At 55.3% G+C, this 17,568-nt stretch overlaps 4 protein-coding genes across 4 annotated transcripts; 2 read left to right on the top strand and 2 right to left on the bottom strand.

Annotated features, from left to right (window-relative positions):
• The first annotated feature begins 177 nt into the window (after positions 1-177).
• Positions 178-4,023, top strand: COCSUDRAFT_24306 (sulfur stress regulator). Its single transcript, XM_005646878.1, has 9 exons — positions 178-419; positions 647-748; positions 1,029-1,103; positions 1,196-1,351; positions 1,463-1,555; positions 1,666-1,767; positions 1,870-1,983; positions 2,233-2,439; positions 2,942-4,023. Exons 1-9 carry the CDS (start codon positions 366-368, stop codon positions 3,089-3,091), a joined length of 1,053 nt encoding a protein of 350 aa, XP_005646935.1. The 5' UTR covers positions 178-365; the 3' UTR covers positions 3,092-4,023.
• Positions 4,024-4,159: 136 nt separating this feature from the next.
• On the top strand, positions 4,160-7,507 carry COCSUDRAFT_47867 (kinase-like protein; the record flags this gene model as incomplete). The annotated part of the gene is made up of 9 exons (XM_005646879.1): positions 4,160-4,650; positions 4,732-4,833; positions 4,939-5,013; positions 5,129-5,284; positions 5,424-5,516; positions 5,651-5,752; positions 5,867-5,986; positions 6,483-6,735; positions 7,281-7,507. The coding sequence occupies exons 1-9, from the start codon at positions 4,585-4,587 to the stop codon at positions 7,505-7,507; spliced, it is 1,194 nt and encodes a 397-aa protein (XP_005646936.1). The 5' UTR covers positions 4,160-4,584.
• Positions 7,508-7,953: 446 nt separating this feature from the next.
• Positions 7,954-13,775, bottom strand: COCSUDRAFT_42714 (hypothetical protein; the record flags this gene model as incomplete). The annotated part of the gene is made up of 15 exons (XM_005646880.1): positions 7,954-8,127; positions 8,485-8,689; positions 8,822-9,045; positions 9,262-9,431; positions 9,539-10,134; positions 10,253-10,428; positions 10,634-10,713; positions 10,918-11,074; positions 11,208-11,362; positions 11,713-11,914; positions 12,207-12,398; positions 12,833-13,138; positions 13,267-13,328; positions 13,433-13,479; positions 13,720-13,775. The coding sequence occupies 15 exons, from the start codon at positions 13,773-13,775 to the stop codon at positions 7,954-7,956; spliced, it is 2,802 nt and encodes a 933-aa protein (XP_005646937.1).
• A 724-nt stretch (positions 13,776-14,499) lies between these two features.
• COCSUDRAFT_42715 (hypothetical protein) lies at positions 14,500-17,454 on the bottom strand (the record flags this gene model as incomplete). The annotated part of the gene is made up of 8 exons (XM_005646881.1): positions 14,500-14,853; positions 15,110-15,385; positions 15,545-15,697; positions 15,859-15,942; positions 16,053-16,197; positions 16,361-16,595; positions 16,743-16,860; positions 17,350-17,454. The coding sequence occupies 8 exons, from the start codon at positions 17,452-17,454 to the stop codon at positions 14,500-14,502; spliced, it is 1,470 nt and encodes a 489-aa protein (XP_005646938.1).
• Between the last annotated feature and the right edge of the window lie 114 nt (positions 17,455-17,568).

Below are 17,568 nucleotides of genomic sequence, written 5' to 3' on the forward strand. Positions count from 1 at the left end.
AGGAAATTGGGACGCAAAACGACGAAAAAGTGCACTGGGAATCTGCCGCAGCTGGGGGCCATGCACCACCAGTGGCTGTGGCTGTTGTGAGGGATCCTAATTTGGCAACTCCATTGGGACTGACAAACACAAGGGACAAATATTCTGCTCAAAACGCGTTCATTTCGCTTGGTCTGCGCCGCTTACGTGCGTGAGGGCTTAATGAGATTTCCATATGACTATGTGAACGCAGCTGTCACCCGATGGCGCTGAAACTCAGGCAAATTGGGAGAGACCGGGGGGGCAGAGCTCGTCGTAGTGCCGGGTGAGCCGCTGTGAGCCGTCCAGCAGCGGGCTTGTAGCCGGCACCTTGAGACAGCATTACGATGTCAGCTAAGCACAACATGGAAACGCTGGGGGCCCACCCGAAATACCAAAAGGTGAGGTTAGGTGCGCGTCAGGCGGTCAGGAAAGAGCCCACCTGGCGTTGCCCGAGTGTGGTGTGTTATGGAGCCTTTGTTGTTGCAGTCTGCTGCATCTCTGGACAAACATACGATACCTCCCAGTGTTTGCCGAGCATTGGAGCTCACTATGGGGCTCTAGCGGCTACTTTTGAGTAAAAAGTGTCGTCGCGATTAAGTGCTTTACAGAGGAAATTGTGCTGCAGATTCGGGACCTGAATAGCGGCACTTTCGGGTTTGTGGAGCTTGCCTTGGATAAGACCACTGGGCAGCAGGTGGCAGTCAAATTCATCGAGCGAGGCGATAAGGTGCTGTCTGTACTGCTGCCTGGCCACGGGCTTTTATGCCTTGGGACTCTTGTATGACATTATTCTGCACCATGCAGGTCGCAACATGATCTGAACCTGCGCTAGGTTCTCTGCAAACTATTTAGGCACTTTGTTTGTGTGTTTGTCAACACAATCTAGGCGTTGTCTAGGGTTGACAGCTAGAGGCAATGAACTCATGCTGAGAGCCCTTCCTGGTTGTCTGGCCGGATGAGATGGTCAATTGCTTTTGCCTTTCAAAATGCTTTGTCTTGGCCTGCAGGTGACGAAATATGTGGAGCGTGAGATTCTCAACCACAGGTTCTTGATGCACCCACACATCGTGCAGTTTAAGGAGGTAGGTGCAAAGCATCAATTGTGCTTCAGGAGTGCTGCAGGGTACCTTTTGTTTTCTAGATTGCTCAACTGAACTGTTCATGGTCTGTCCAGGTGTTCCTCACATCGAGATACCTGGCCATCGCAATGGAATATGTGTCAGGTGGGGACATGTTTGAGTATGTTGTGCGAAAAGGGGGGCTGAAGGAGAGCGAAGCAAGGTGGTTTTTCCAGCAACTGATCATCGGTGTCGACTACTTGCATCGGATGGTGAGCTCCGCACACTCTGGCCAGTGAACCACCAGCAAATGCGTTTTCTGCAAGGCCCTTCTCATGACTTGTGTTCAGTAGCACTCGTTTTAGCTGGCTGTCTCATTGCAGGGTGTTGCTAGCCGAGACATCAAGCTGGAGAACACCTTGCTCGATGGCAGTCCAAGGCCGCTGCTGAAAATCTGCGACTTTGGCTACTCAAAGGTGCGCCTCAGCAGAGATGCGGCCCACTGTTGTGGCATGGTAGCTCTGTCCTGCAATTCAGCTGTCCGCTTTTCTCCTGCATTGCTGACAGGTTTGTGTATTGCATGCAGCACGAGAAGTTCCAGTCAGCGCCAGGTTCGAGAGTGGGCACACCCGCATACTTGGCTCCTGAAGTCATCATGACCACAAAGGGCCAAACCTATGACGGCAAGGTGAGTGCTTGAAAGTGCTGTTCAGAGGAACCGGCCTGCTTTTCTAGTATCTGTGTACAAGGTCACGCGTAATTGTTAATGACCATGTGCATGTGCACGCAGATTGCTGACATATGGTCATGTGGAGTCATGGTCTACGTGATGCTGGTGGGCGCCTATCCTTTCGAGCGGCCAGAGGACAAGCACGACAACCAAAAGCTGCAGAAAATGATCCAGGTGCGCAGCATGCTCTCACACACTGGCTCTGCATCTAGTATCTGGTGAGGTTGAACTTGCGCTGTCAGGCCAGCTTGCAGGCCATTTGGTGGAGGAGAAGTCCTGCATGACTGAGCTTCCAACGTGCCAAGCCATTCTGCAGCCATGGGAGCAGATACAGAAAAGGGAACAATTATTGAAATTTGGCATTCAAAGTCTTCTGTTGAGTTTCAACAATCATGATGACGGTGGGATGTGTTGTGGCTGCAGCGGATACTGAAGGTGGAGTACGAGTTCCCAGCGCATGTCAAGGTGTCCAAGGAGTGCCGCGACCTGCTGTCAAATATCCTGGTGCCCGATCCGGCGAGCAGAATAACCATCCCCGAGATCCAGCGGCATCCCTGGTATCTCAAGGACCTACCGCCCGGCGTAGCAGAGATGAATGACAACCTCCCAGTGCCCACCACTGGCATGCAGGTGGGCCCTCCTCTCTGACCTATATTTGATATGTCGTCCCCATGTCCTAGGGTGTGTCTTCAGTGGTAGCATGCATGCGTTTAAGACAGTGGGCAGACCCTTTTGGTGGTGCCGGTGGGATTGTGTGGGGTTTGGATCGAGGGTGGGCCCTTCCAAGGAGGGTTGAGCCGAGGGCCCCGGGGTTTTTGTCGCCGCCTGCCGCAGGTGGCACACAGTGCCAGAGACAGAGAGGGAGAGAGAGAGACTGACCGGGCTTTGCCTGGGGCGCGCGCAGTCGGAAAAAGCGATCTCTCGGATCGTGCGCAAGGCGATGACGCCGTCGCGGCCACCGCCGGGGCCCTCGCGGTCCCAGCTCCCACCAGATAGGGACATCGACATCCTTTACCGCTGAGAGGGGGGCTCCCTTCCACAGCCAGCCCGAGAGGCGGGCTGGCTGTGGTCCCCTCCCCCGATGTGCCCTCCTGGCTCCTGGCTCCTGACTCTGCCGATCCGCTGGGCGCAGACGGTCGAGGACATCACCCGCATCCTGCGGGAGGCGCAGCAGCCGATGGCCGGGCCGGCCGGCTGGGACAACGACGAATACATCGATGACGCGATGGACCAGGAGCAGTATGAGTCTTTTGACGAGTGGGGCATGGGGTCCAGCATCTGATCCGCCCCTCCCGCCATGGGGGCGCCTCCCGCGCTCCGAGGGGCGCTCCTGCTCTGGCCCAGCTCTATCTCTTTCTTCCCTGGGCGCCTGTACTGCGCAAGGGTTTTAGACTGTGCAGCGCGTGGCTGTTTAGATGACCGGTGTGGGGGTTTGGCTGCTGCTGGCAAGTGCGCCTCGATTGTGCAGCTGAGAAGTGGGCGCGCCAGCGGCCATGATGTTGCATGGTAGCCCCAGCCTGGATCCATGTGGAATTCGCTCTGCTGGGGGGAGTTGGGGGGTGGTCTCTGATGGGGAAGACAGGCAATCGTCCAAGGGCGCTCAGCTGCTTCGACAGGCACAGGCAGCTGGTATAGAAACGACAGGGAGCTGCCAGGGCTTGCTCTTAATTGACAGACCCGCCGAGAGCGCTGTGCTGAACCCCTTCAGGCTCGCGCGCTGTTGGGCGCCAGGCAACATGTGGCACAGCATAGCACATGGATTGCTGGCACGGTCTCTCAACGCGGGGCTGAGCATATTGGGAGATGCAAGTCCTTGGAAAGGATGCATGGTGAAGCAAATGACAATGTGTAAAATAAGGTTGCTGGTGAGTTAGTGTGATTGCAGGCACCTACAGTCTCGTGGGCTCTTGTCGCGTGGTCAGTTCTGGACTTGAATATGCATTTCTGTATCGCTTGCCTGTGTGCAGCTGGTGCAAGCCAGACGATGCCATGCCTTTTATGAAAGGAAGTAGTGTTTTAGTTGCAGCCTTGTTCACAAGGAAGGACAAGCTCTTGCCAACTTTGAGGCTGTGGGGTCCCTTAGAACACTGTGATCGCATGCGGCCGGCGCCGGCTTGAATGTGATGCACTGAACTGCGGGTGATTGCGTGCTTGAGCTGCTGTTGTATGGCATTTGCCTTGCTGACCTCTTCATGTAAGGGAAAGGTGTGATGCAATGCTCATGCTCGTCGACTACAGGATCCTTCTGCAGCACTGCTGACGACACCTTGCGCACGTGTGTCCAGGTTGGCATTTGCAAATGAACCGGAAAGACAGCAATTTCGCACTCCCTTTCGCTGATGATTCCTTCAATGATTCCGCATGTAACGATACAGCCCTGAAGCTAGATACAAGTTCATCGCACTCTGTTGTCTACTTGAGGATCAGGGAAGTAAGCGGAAGGTGTACAGCTGATGTGCATGGGAACCCTTAGAACCTGCTGTCAAGCCTGATCCGTTGCAGATGTATCTTATATATCATATTGAATGAATTAATGGATCTGCGGCTACTTAAATTTTGTCAGTGAGCAAGAAGTGAGTGACATCAGATCATCTCCTTACTGAAATGCAAACAAAATTACCTTCATATACGAGTGATCTCTGTTAAGAATGTTCCATAAATCTTTCAGTCAATAGATCAGAGGCATCTAAAGCGCACACTATGTGTTAGTCCTGGCAAAGTGTACGAGAGACACGAATTTAGATACCTGGCTGCACGTTCGTGCTCCCACTGATCATGGACGCGCAGAGGCTACGTCCCATCAATACCGAGCCACTGCTTGGGCATCCGAAATATATGAAGGTGACCGGCACTTATTATTTTGGATTCTTCATGCTCCATCTGGGCAATATATGACTGAAGGGTGCTCCCCTGTCCTGGCAGGTGGCTGACTTGAACAGAGGCGCATTTGGATTCGTCCAACTAGCAAAAAACTTGGAAACTGGTGAGCAAGTGGCGATAAAATTCATAGAGAGGGGCGACAAGGTGCATGCCCCCCCTCTCAGCTGCTCATGCTCTGCGACCCTGTCCAACATACGGTCCCTGAGCAACGGCTGAGGAATTGCTAAGCTTTGTGTATTCAATGTGCAGATCAGCAAGTATGTGGAGCGGGAAATCATGAATCACAAGCAGCTGCGGCACCCACACATAGTTGAACTCAGAGAGGTGCACAACCCCGAGCTAGCTTGCTGCGCAATTACTCAGTGGAAAGCCACTGTCTTGCTGCTACACTGCGCAATGCCTTGAAGGCCCTGCTATTTGACGTGGCTGGCTGTGGCAGGTATTTCTTACGCCAGAGTACCTGGCCATTGCCATGGAGTATGCGACGGATGGCGACATGTTTCAGCTGGTTGTGCGGCGGCGGGGCTTGCTGGAGAAGGACGCTCGCTGGTATTTCCAGCAGCTCATCATCGCAGTCGACTACTGCCACAGAATGGTACGCTCAGATTGCAAGACTGTGAAGCCAACGGCCACCGACACAAAACTAGATGGTCACTGCTGGGCCATGCATGCCCGTGCTAGCCTCAGCAGTAGTGTATCTCTGGCTGCATTGAGACGAATGGGTGATGTTGCAGGGGGTGGCTAACAGGGACATCAAGCTTGAGAACACGCTGCTGGAAGGCACCGCCAGGCCCATCATCAAGATCTGCGATTTTGGCTATTCCAAGGTGCGGCCTCCTGACCATGGGTGCCAGTACACTCTACTTCTCCTGCACCCTGCACCTATCCATTGTTATATGGTCGCACCGGGCAACATGCAAGGGCTATATGGTGCTCAACAATATGTACCTGGTGCGTGCAGCACGAGGTGTACAACTCAGCGCCGGGGTCTCGGGTGGGGACGCCAGCCTACCTGGCTCCCGAGGTCATCCTGACCACCAAGGGGAAGACCTACAACGCCAAGGTAGGGCTGTGCCCTTCTTTCTCTCTTTCTGCACCATGACAACTTAGCATTGCCACTGATCAGAGACGTCGCTGTTCAAGTGCGCTGGGCGCGAGGTGCAATTGTTTGGGGCAGGTGGCGGATGTGTGGTCATGCGGTGTGATGCTGTATGTGATGCTGGCGGCCGCGTACCCCTTTGGGCGGCCGGAGGATGAGCAGATCAAGCCCTCCGCTCGCATGCACGTCATGCTGCAGGTGCCGCCCATTGCAACAGTCCCCCTGTTCGCGCTTGGCCTGATCTGTTGCAGCAGTGCCCCTTTTTGTGATGCCATGATACCCCATGCGCCTAGTGCTGCAGCTTGGGTGCCTATTTGTTGGCGGCCCCCTTGGAACTGACAATTTGACTGTCCTGGGTTCCTGACGCGAGACGATTGGGCCTTGCCTCTCTTGAAAATGGACAAGCATATTCTTGGAATGCATCTTCAAGCAAGCGTCTTCAAGCAAGCCACACATGAATGACCTTGATTAGATTTCTCAGGAGTGCTTTGTGAGCCACCACTTAGCGAGCCCTTCTAGCTATCCTCTTGCATGTATCATTAGAGCATGCAATGCAGCGCGGCATCCTTGCAACCAGATCCTGAACGTGCTGTATGCGCTTGTATCTTGCTTTCAGCGCAAGGTAGCATTTTAGAGTGCCTGCAACCAGATCCTGAATGTGCTGTGCGCGCTGAAAGCCGAGTGCCATACGCAGCGGATCCTGAACGTGCAGTACGAGCTGCCGGCGCATGCGGTGGTGACGCCGGAGTGCCGCGATCTGCTGGCCCAGATTCTGGTGGCCGACCCGGAGCGCCGCATCAGCCTGGCCGACGTGCAGCGCCACCCCTGGTTCCGCCGGGACCTGCCCCCGGGGGTCGCCGACATGAACGACCGCCTCCTCGCCGACCCCTCCTCCCACCGCTCCTCCGCCACCCAGGCACGTTCCGCGCCCAGGGGCTACTATTATAGTAAGTGCTAGTACATAACAAGTGGCGCCCGCAGCGACCGCAAGGCCAATCGACCCTGATGGGTTTGTTGCTGATCACCCTGGTTTCATTCATCACCCCATTCCTCAGAGGCGTTGATTTTACATACTCCACCAAGCCAAGTGATCACAAAGGCAAATCCACTTGAAGTTGATTGGCAAGAAACAGACGCCCTGATGAAGCCTGGGGCGTGTTCAAAGCGACAGAAGTCGAGCATGCCAATGGTTTGGTTTGCCTCGCCACCGTGAGGGCATGTTCACTTATGCTAGTATGGAAAATCACCCCTGCCGCTCCTCAGCATGTGTGCTCCTCTGTCACATGCTGCACCTGAGAGCCAGACCCGTGCTAAGAAACATGTTGCTCTGGTTACATGCTTCATGGTACCTTGACTACTGCTAACAAAGCAGATATGAAGTCCTTTCACAAGGCACTGGGTGAGCAAGGCAGTGGACTTTCATGGGTTGCTAAAGGCGTTTTGGGAGCCTTCAATGTTGCAAATGCTGGGGCCGCTTTGAGATGGTTCTGAGCCTGCTGCTGTGGGGTGCAGAGCTTGGAGGAGACGCTGATGATAGTGCGGGAGGCGATGGTGCGGCCGCAGACGGCCGTGCTGCAGCACCCGCTCGACTTTGACAACGATGACACGCTGGACTCTTTCATTGGAGACCATGGCGCCTATGATGATGACATCCCCTACCTCAACGACGATGTCCTGCCCTTCCTCAGCTCCAGGGAGCTCCAACAGCACGACTTCTAGGCAATTTTGTGGGTTTTGGTTAGTCAGCTTTTGATGAGCAGCTGTGGTGCACGCTCTTCAACTTTGGTAAATGTTTTGCCTATCAAGGTGATCTTCTCTTGGCAGAGAATAAGGCAAGAGAAGGCAAGCTTCCTTCTGTACAAAGGGGAAGAATTAGTTTGAGAAGCGAGTTCCAAGAAATGAGAACGTCAAAGTGCACAGTGCGCAGAGTGCAGGCATGATGCAAAAAGACATTGCTGATCATGATGCATCTGAGAGGCTTTTGAATGAGGTAGCCAATGCATGTTGTCTGTATTTCATGAGAGCAATCACCTTTTCACCAATTGCAGAATCAGAATGAATATGATCTTACAATGCAAGTACAGAAACCAAATTACAATGACCTGATGACTGGTATCTGAAGACACACAAACACACACACTTGTGCAAGCGTGTGACATCTCTCATCACGACTCCATGAGAACAACGGATGCGATGCGCAACTCGCCAGGCCGCACTCGCGCATACAACTGGTGCACATGCTCATGTTTGCTGCCACTCATTCCTGCTTCTCCAGTCTTCACCGCTGATGCTGCTTGCCCTTCAGAAGCTCCGTACTCACACTGCAATAGCCTCACTGTCTGCAAGGGAGGGCCCCAGTCCTCTGTGCCAGCCTCATCAGCTGAGGAGCTCCTCCGGCGCCCGGACGCGGCTCTGCTGCTGGCCTCTGAGGCGCTCTCCTGCTGCGAAGACGCTGACTCACTCTCTAACCCTGCCGACACCGGCTGCTTCTGAATGAGGGCCACCAGCAGGGCTCTGTCGCGAATGTCCCTCACAAGCACCCCTGCTGAAATCTCTTCCTCTGCTTGCAAGCCGCTCCTGCCTGTTGCCAGGGGAGCAGCATGCACTGGCTCCTCCCTGCTCGCAGCGCTGTGTCTGCCATCTGCTGGGCCATTGCTAGCGCTTTGTGGCACTGGCATTGTTGCTGCTGCATGTACAGGCGGTTGTGGGGGATCGTCTCCAGGCTGCAGGCAGGCGTCGAGGAGCCGAGCAGCCAGGCCGGGGCGGCCGGGCAGCCGGGCCATCAGCGCCTCTGCAACGACAACCACCCGCTCGGCCCACGCAAAGCTGTTAATCACCCGTACCAAGGCCTCCTCACTGGGATCCCCCTGGCCCAGCACTTCCTGCGCCTCCTGCCAAAATCTGCATCCACAAAAGGCACATTTCCAACCCATCTTGAACAGCAGTGCTGAGAGACTTGAGGGACACAAATTTGCAGGATTCAACTGGGTGCTGTGTGCAAGGGAATGGTCCCTGCGGAGAGCCGCTCCTCACCTTGAAAGCGTTGCAGAGGCGGCGGGCTGCGTGGCTCCTTTACAGCGTGAGATCAGCAGGGCGGCGGCGTTGAGGGCGGCCAGCAGCAGCTGCCGCCAGCCGCAGTCGGGCTGCAGCGTCTCCAGCCAGTGCAGCGCGCGCTCCCCCTCCAGCTCAGCGTTCCACAGCGGCCTCTGCTCCGCCGCACGCAACGGCTGCGCCCTCTGCCACACCTCCTCCAACGCCTGCGCACACCCGATTTTGCTCAATCTGCAAAATTGATGCACTTTGCATGAACCTGTATGCTTGTTCGGTCTTGCATGATGCGTTGTCACCAAGGAAAGGCTCCTGGCCCTTTGGTACATTCATAAGAAGTTGCTCATGTGCCACGCCCGGGCCAGTTACTGTTGCACACATTGCAAATCGGTGGACTTGGTGCCTGAGTGAGGATTGGTACCGACCTCCTTCATTGCAAAGGTGTCTGAAGGGACGCCGACGCTGGCGCCAACTCGCATCTGCCACTCTAGGAAGTCGTCCAGGGCAGCCCCAGCCACAGCATCCTTGAAGGCCTGCATGGCTTGCAGCAGTACCGAGCCTTGCATACGCGCCTTGGCCGCCACACCCGCCTCGCCTGCACACACGATTTGACAGAGAGGTAAATTCTCTAGAATTATCACTATTGTTCATATCATATGTGTCACAAAGTGGTCTCCAAGAAATGGATGAGACTGCACACACCTAGCGCAGCCCGGGCTGCTTCTTGCTCGGCGACCATGTCCGAGGTGACGGGCGACGGCAGCCGGAGCTCGAACGACGGGAACTGCACATCCGCGTCAACTTCCATGGGCTCTGCAAAGCTGTCAGCCACCGCATCGAGGTCCGCTGCAGCAGCCAGGTCGTCGCAGCAGCTGGCATAGTCCGTATCCGACGCTGCTGCGGAGCCGCCGTCCCTGGCCTCCTCGCCCGGACCGGGCGCTCTGCGTTCCCCGACAAGCCTCCTCACCTCCTGTGCCAGCCCTAATATGCCACTGCTGCCCGCATTTGCCCTGTCTGTCACTGCTGCACTCTGCTGTCTGGCGACAGCTGGCGCGATGACAAAGCCGGCCTCCGGGTGCCGGCGCAGGAAGGCGCAGCAATTGAGCATCTGCAGCTTCTGGTGCAGCAGGCCCGCCGCCAGATCAGGCGCCTCCGGGGCCTGCGGGTGCTTGATGGCGTCCCAATGGCGGTTGTGTTGCTGGCCGGGCGCGCTCTGAGACACATGCGCCCTGCGCCTGCGCATGCGCGGCAGCTGCTCCTGCGCCTCCCAGTGCGCGAAGCGCAGCTCCCGCACCATCCTGCACAGCGATGTGTGCTGTGCCCCTCACCCAAAGTTGTAGCCAAGATGCCAGGACAAACATGGCAGCATGCATCAAGATCGTTCTTGTGTGTTCTTTGTTCAGGAAGGAAGGCTACCTGACCCAGAGCACAGCCACGGCGCGAGCGCTCTGGAAGACCAGCGCATGCAGCGCTAGGCGGGCTGCCAGCGAAGATGCCGGTGCACTGCCGGGCACGAGCAGCAGATCTGTGCCGGGCAGCGCGTCCAAATCAGCTGCATCCTTCACATTCCCTGCTGGTACGCAAGCACCCACCTCGCACATACATGCATTCGAGCCCAGCAATACTGAGACCTCAAACAGGATAAAGAGCCACACTGGCAGAGTCAGAATGGTCAAGAAGCGCAAGAATAACGTGTTGCAGGTGTCAGAGAGTGCAGGGCGTGGGCGTGCCTGGGGAGGGGAAGGTGCGGGTGAAGGAGGAGGGCAGAGTGGGCGCCTGGAAGAGGTCACGCAGAACGTCCTGCAGCACCGACGGCGGCGGCATGCCCGGCACATGCGTCCCCTGCCGCCCCCACCACTCCTCCGACGCCAGCTGCCCTGCACCCCAGCACACAGCCTTGCTGCATGTGCGCTGACAAGCTCGAAGCCAGACTCCTACAATATTTTGCCTGGTTCCACGAACCGACCTCACTCCAGCAACAGGACATACCTGCTGTCACAGCACCTGGTCTCGTGGCCTAAGACAGAATCACCCGATCTCATGAGACTCATAGCAGGCGTGCCTGACAAGGAAGGACATACCCATGGACTTGGCGAGCCTGGCAGCCCTGCCCCCTGCAGCGAGAGCGCGCAGCATCCCAGCAAAGCTCGTGTCCTTCGGGGCGTAGTTGTCCGGCCCTTGGCTGCGCTGGCAGTGCTCCTTGCACAGGCGCAGGTGGATCCTCTCGGGCTCTTTGCTCTGCGGTCACAGGGTGATAAGTGATGGTGGTTACAGTGGTCCTCTTGGGCAAGTCTCCTGTGAGCCCGACAATTCTTGTACTTGATTCAAATTTCAGGGGCTTTCTGCTGTCACATGTATGTGGGTCCCCTACCTTCAGAGAAAACAGTCGGTGGCCATAGGAGGGAGCCTGCGCAGGGTCCAGGACATGCAGTCGCCAGTGTGAGGCTGAGCCGGTCCTTGTGGCATGACCTTGCACAGCCGCTGCCGCAGAAATATTCTCCCACACAAGGTCCATCTCCAGGTGGCCTGCCAAACCACCCACAGATAGCTCATAACATGACTCTCTGCAAAAGGCTTCACCTCTCAAGCTACAGCATCTGTTGTGCAAATGCGTTGCACATACCTATTGGATCTGGATGAACAGCCCATGGGCGCCAGCAGCAGTCGGCATCCCAATCATCCCTCCAATCTGCCTCTGGCTCCGAAGCATCGTCTGAGTCCCCATCTACAATCAACAATCTCAAATCAATATGACATCAGCTTATGTATTGCTGGATCCTTCAATTCACCAGGCAACTTCGGAGCAGCATTTCATGCCAGCAACAGTCAGACAAGGGTGCAGATATGCACAGAAGTTTACAAATTGTTGCTGCTACCTTCCAGGAGGGGGAGCGGAACGCGGAAGGTGCGCCGTTCGGAGACGGCCACGTGGCGCGCGTAGGCGGCTGGCGGCCGGCCGGCAGCAGTAAGCGCCATGGACGCCAGCGATGTGTCATCCACGACGGCCTTGGCGGCGGCTGCGGCCAGCGGCGCATGCGCGGCCAGGCGCTGTGAGAACAGAGACAGCAGCCCGTCCACCTGCACAGTTGGTGTCCCACCCCCTTGATCCCCTTTCCGCATGACTGACAGGGTGGTTTTTAGTTACTTTGTGTATTCCTGGACCCGAATGCCTCAGATGACCTCTAAGTGGCGCAGATAAATTACTTCAGAGTGCCCTGTGACTGGCTTGGCCACTACAACTGAACACTTAGCAGCATCTCTTGCGACTTGACTCTGGTGATTCCTTGCAGATGCAAAGATGAAAATGAGCAAGATCCCAGGGAATCTTGGTATCCTGATCTTATTTCTTCATGACAAGGTGACTGCGCACCCTGAGCAGGTGCGGGGGCAGCTGGCTGATGTGCACACTGTCGGTCTCCAGGAAAACAATGCCGCCCCGTCCGGTGGCCGCCACGCCCCAGTACGCATCGCGCAGAGGGTCATGCATCGGCACAAATGCCGGCCAGGGACACCCTGTCGCCGCCAGCGCCACGGCCAGGGCACTCCTCAGCGTGCTACCCTCCTGTCGCACACACGAGCACTTCTCTCACTGATTACCCTCAGCGGCAACCAACTCACAAGAGCACCCATCAAGCTGGGCTGAACATGCTTCCAGTGAGCACCTGTTTTGTATCAATGGTGATATGATGTAAGGCAGTGAGTGGGGCTCGCCTGCTCGTTGAGGATGCGGCGCGAGTACGAGGAGGGGATGAGTGTGAGGAAGGCATCGACCCCAAACCAAGCTTGCAGCTTGTGGGGCCGATCCTGCAGCGCCTGCCTCTGCACTCCCTGCCATCCACTGTCCTGCAGCGCTGCGACTGCAGCTGCTTGCTTCCCCCCAGCATCCCTTGCGTCAGATCCGAAGGCTCTGCTGAGTAAGCTCGTCCTGGATGGGGCATTACCCAGATCCTGGCCCTCCGCACCCAGGCTGCCCTGGTCATCGGTTGAAGACGACACCAGAATGACGTCTCCACTGTCTGCATCTGAAGACCCGCTGAGGTCGATCACTGCTGCTGTGTGCCCGCTGTCCAGTCCACTCAAGCAGGGGTCCGAGTGGGCCTTCTCTGGTGTGCTTGGGCCTGGTGCGTGATCGTCCGCTATGCATGCCTCTGTCCTGATGTGGGGGATGGTAGCTGCCTGGGCTGTGGTCACAGGTGGCTCCCTGCTGATGTCTCTTGACCCCTTCTTGTCGTCCGGAAGATGGAGAATAAGCAAGTATGCCTCCTGGCGGAAGGGCAGTTGGTGCTGTAGCCTGACATGAACCTGCAAAGAAAAGGCGACGCTTTGTCAGTATTCCTTGGCTACATCTGAAATGTGCAGAAAATCACAGACAAAGTTTTTTTCCCCCATGAATGAAAGCATGGGCAAAAAACATATCAGAGTATGCACACCTCCTGCACCCCCTCCTTCCTGCCCACCTTTGAACCGGGGAGCTGATCTAGATCATCAAGACCTGCATTAACAAGATAATTTCAAGTATCGCAGCATCGGTACTGAAGGATTGCCAAAGGTTTAGAGCAATCTTGATTTGCACTTTCCAAGGCTAAAGCGACGTACCCGCGGTGATCCAGCACGAGAGGACTCGCTCAACCACAGCCTCAAACCTGGATACATTCATGTTTGTCATCAGATGGTCATTTATCGTCTTAAATAAAGGAACAACGGAACTCATGAGATGATATTTGGGCTATTTTAGAAGGCTACACCAAAAAAACAGCAGAAACAAGTATCAAAGGGCCACGATTGTGGATCGTAAATGGAAGATATGAATTATAGATGCCATGAACCAAATTAGTATTGTGCGAACAATCGATGGGCACTTCGTGTTTGTGAAGCTTACGTACCGTTCCCATGGAGTCACAGTCGTGTAATCTACAAAGTCCTCATCATCGGAAACCATACTATCACAGGCTTTATTCTGCCCATTGCAAGGTGTTCAGGTGACAATGCAATCCCATCGATGACAGGGGCGATAACGGTTATATTGCCACGCAAGCTGCACTGCCTTGCCATCTTGAAATTCCTGCTTCCAGCATGCCCAGCCTTGCAAGCTGACCTGAGGTCGTCTCGAAGGCACCCTGGGAATGTCAGGCTCATATGTACATATGTGGGCATTTTTCATGTTGCCCTGAGCCACCATGGAGCGGCGCCGGCGTTGACAGCGGCTATTGCGTGTCACCTAAGTTAGGCCATCATGGTGATGTGATGACTCAGCTCAGGATGCTGAGAAGCACCTACTCGATTGACAGCTGCGAGTACCAGCATGAACAGCTTTTGTGCAGTACTAGTATGCAGCAATTTCCAGTAACCTCACTGTACATTCAAGTCCAAAGTGCACTGCAATTGCAATTATACCAACCACTGGCAAACCTTCAAAGGAAATCCAACAGTTTTTAGATTGCAATGAGATTATCTAGCATTCTTTGACTTCCAATTGTCGACATATCCGGATCCTGGAGCAAGCTCTTTTTGGTTCTACCCTAATTGAGCACCTACGGATTATTCCCTCATTGCTTTCACTGATCCTACAACCCTAGCAAAACGTACAACACCTGGCAGGTCCTTAAACAGACCTCATGCAATTCCCCACGCATGCCAGCACGTCAAAAAGGTGCTGCAAGACATCATTCCTGTGCATTGCCGTCCTGCAGTGGCTGCTCCTGCCCGCCCTCATTCTCTACGTCAGACCCCTCATAGGCAGCCCCATCATCCTCGCTGTCGGAAGAGTCCAAGTCTTCATCGCTGGTGTCAAACTCGCTGCTGTGCAGCGACTCATCATCGCTGTCATCCGAAAAGGAGGAGTAGTCCTCGGGGTCCCCCAGCATGTGATCTGAGAGGTCTGAGGAGTGCACACTGGCATTGTCATCCTCATCGGATGAGTCCAGGTCCCCATCATTCACTAAGTGCCACTCCCCATCGTCATCCCAGTCGCCCCCCTGCTCGTGCTCCCCATACACCTCCGCAGCCAGCTTCTTCGCCTGTCAACAAGCACAGAATGTCGCTCAACACACAATAACACACTCCGTCCTGTCCTCCTCTGGATGCCTGTCAATTTCTGGAAGTCCTGAGGCTCCTCCCGGAAATATAGGGCCTTAGCCGACCTTTTGAATGGCCCTATCCTGAGCTGATACTTAAATAAAACCAATTAATGCAATCGCTTCGCGCAATTAATAAACCAGCTTGGATCAAAAAAGAGAGAGGATGTGCTTGTTGAAGGTATTACATGGGCCGCACCCTCTTCCGGATCTTCTGCTGGTCGGCGTCGTGGTGGCGCAGCCGCAGGGGTTTCATGATGTGGTTGCCCGAGAAGCGGATGGACGGCAGCCGCGGTGCTGCGCCGCGCGCGCGACAGCCGCCTTCCGGGCTGGCCGGCTCAGCAGCCTCCGCTGGCTGCCCTGCATCAGGCGCCGCGCCGGCCGCCGCCGCTCCCTCCTGAGGGGCCGCTGCAGCAGCAGCAGCAGCAGCATCCGCAGCCTGTTGCCCTGCCGCTGCATCCGTCGCCATCTGCGCCTGCCGACATGACACCACGCCGTCAGCATCCTCGCAATGGTGGAGCAGATGTTCTGTAGGACAGATATAGACAACCAAGAATCTGGGGAAGCCTGGTATGACAGCAGCAGCATGGGGAAGCCTGCCATGAAATCGTCCAGAACAGCGGCACGAATGCACCTCCAGGCGCTCGAGGGCTTCTGGGCTGACGTCGATGGTGGAGCGGTGCAGGTTGCCCCACATGATGTTGTCCTGGATCACGCCGTGGCCATCCACCACCAGAGCCACCTCGTTGAAGGACAAATCATTGTTCTTTATGTCCACCTCCACACCCTGGCATGCGTTCATTGCCATCTGGCAATTTGTGACCGTGCAGCCTGCAGGGCACAGCAGATGAGGTTTAAAAACAGGCAGAATGACAATCACCTGTGAGCTGAGCACGACATCAACCTCGACAGCCACTGTGATCGAAGGGTCCTGCCTTCCATGTGGACCTTGCCAGCTTCTGCAAAGACTGCCGCGCTGTGAGGCACGCCATGCAAGTAGCAGCCTTTCAGGAACAGCTGGGTGTCTGGACCCTGCACATCCAAACCACCCTCTTGAAGAATGCATATTTACATGCTGAAACACACATTCAGCTCCGTGCATCCGACTGCTAATTGTGCGATAGGCTTGTGGAGGCAGGCACCTTGCTGTCAGGTATCAGAAGTCCAGTGATGCCTCCGAGCTCGCAATTCTCCAATCGGATGTACGAGCATGCTGGCCCAAAACTGATGATGCTGCGGTCCGTGCTGGGCATGATGGCCCGGAAGACAATATTCTGGAAGCATGTCCTGAGACACCACACAGCCGCATCCCTTCCCTGCTCCGGTGAATCAAGCTGGATCTGACAAACCTAACTGTCGCACATGATGCAAACGTGGCAAGTAGCAATACACATCTGCAGGAAAACAATGGTGGTTGAGAAGTACACGCCTTGCATTGGACAGGATGCACATGGAGCGATTGGACTGGATGACAACGCCACGGCGCTCCCGTCCTTGGATGTCCTGGCCACTCTGGCCCACAAATTTCAGCGGCTTCTCAACGAGCAAGATCTCCTGGTAGAACCCTGGCCGTATGGAGATGGTGTCTCCAGGCCCGGCTGCGCTGATCGCCATGTTCAAGCGCTGCCCTTGCACCACTGTTGTGAAGCAAGGGTCCCGCCCCAGGGCCAGCCATCTCTTGCAGACTGCAAGACACACATGAAACTCTGTGAGGCCAAGGTAGTGAAGTGAAGTATGCCAGTGGTGGAGACGAACGCCCCCAAGCGACTAAGACCTCAAGAATTTGCCACAGATACAGTAGAGAAGTAGCAAAAGCCTTGCTAGGGGGCTACCTTGCACTGCTTTCAGGCGTTGCAGACCCATGTGCCTGAGAATTTGCACAAACACATTGTCTGGAAGGTCTTGCAACAGCAGCTTCCTGCGCTCCTCGATGCCCTCCTTTTCGGCAACCTGATTGCGCGAAAATTTTCTCTGCCTTTTCGGCGCTTGCTCCTTCTGGCGGCCTTTGCTCTCTTTTTCAGCAGTAGCTTCGGCACGCTGCTTGCGCTTGGGCATAGCGCAATCCTTCAAGATCCAACACTGTTATTAAGATCGGCACGATAGGGCAGAAACTGAGATGCAATCAGGCTGATGATGCAAGAGAATTTCAACTTTTACTAGGCTCCAATTGAGGACGCTATGCTTGATGTATATAAGAGATTCGTGCTATTCTTAGAAAAAGTAAGATTATTAGCAAATCGAAAGAGCCAGGACCAGTCGAGATTGCTCCAACCTTTTGCCAGAGGCTCTAGTTATTCAGAGTCTGGACTCCTGGACAAGCATGACTCATCAGTACTAAGGATCAGTAACATCAGTACCAAGTGAGTCCAGCAGTTGCCCAAGGTTCTTTCCCCCTTCTTTTGAATGGAGTGAGTAACCGAAGAGACAGAAGACAAGCACCTGGACAGTTGCAAGCTGCACGGCAAGCTTGGGTCTGATCTTTGTGTAGCCCAAAGTGCCGCGCGGGCCGCGCGGCGCGGCCCAGCGGTAGGCAGAATGTGGCATATTGCAAATTGCGCATGCAGTCCCTTTCACCACCAAGGCATTTGTGACATCAGTTTGTTGTGGCAATTAGAGCGCAAGCAGCCGCTGCTTGGCCCAGCAGGGACACCATGTACA

The sequence above is a fragment of the Coccomyxa subellipsoidea genome, assembly GCF_000258705.1.
Source record: "Coccomyxa subellipsoidea C-169, whole genome shotgun sequence".
NCBI lineage: Eukaryota > Viridiplantae > Chlorophyta > Trebouxiophyceae > Coccomyxaceae > Coccomyxa > Coccomyxa subellipsoidea.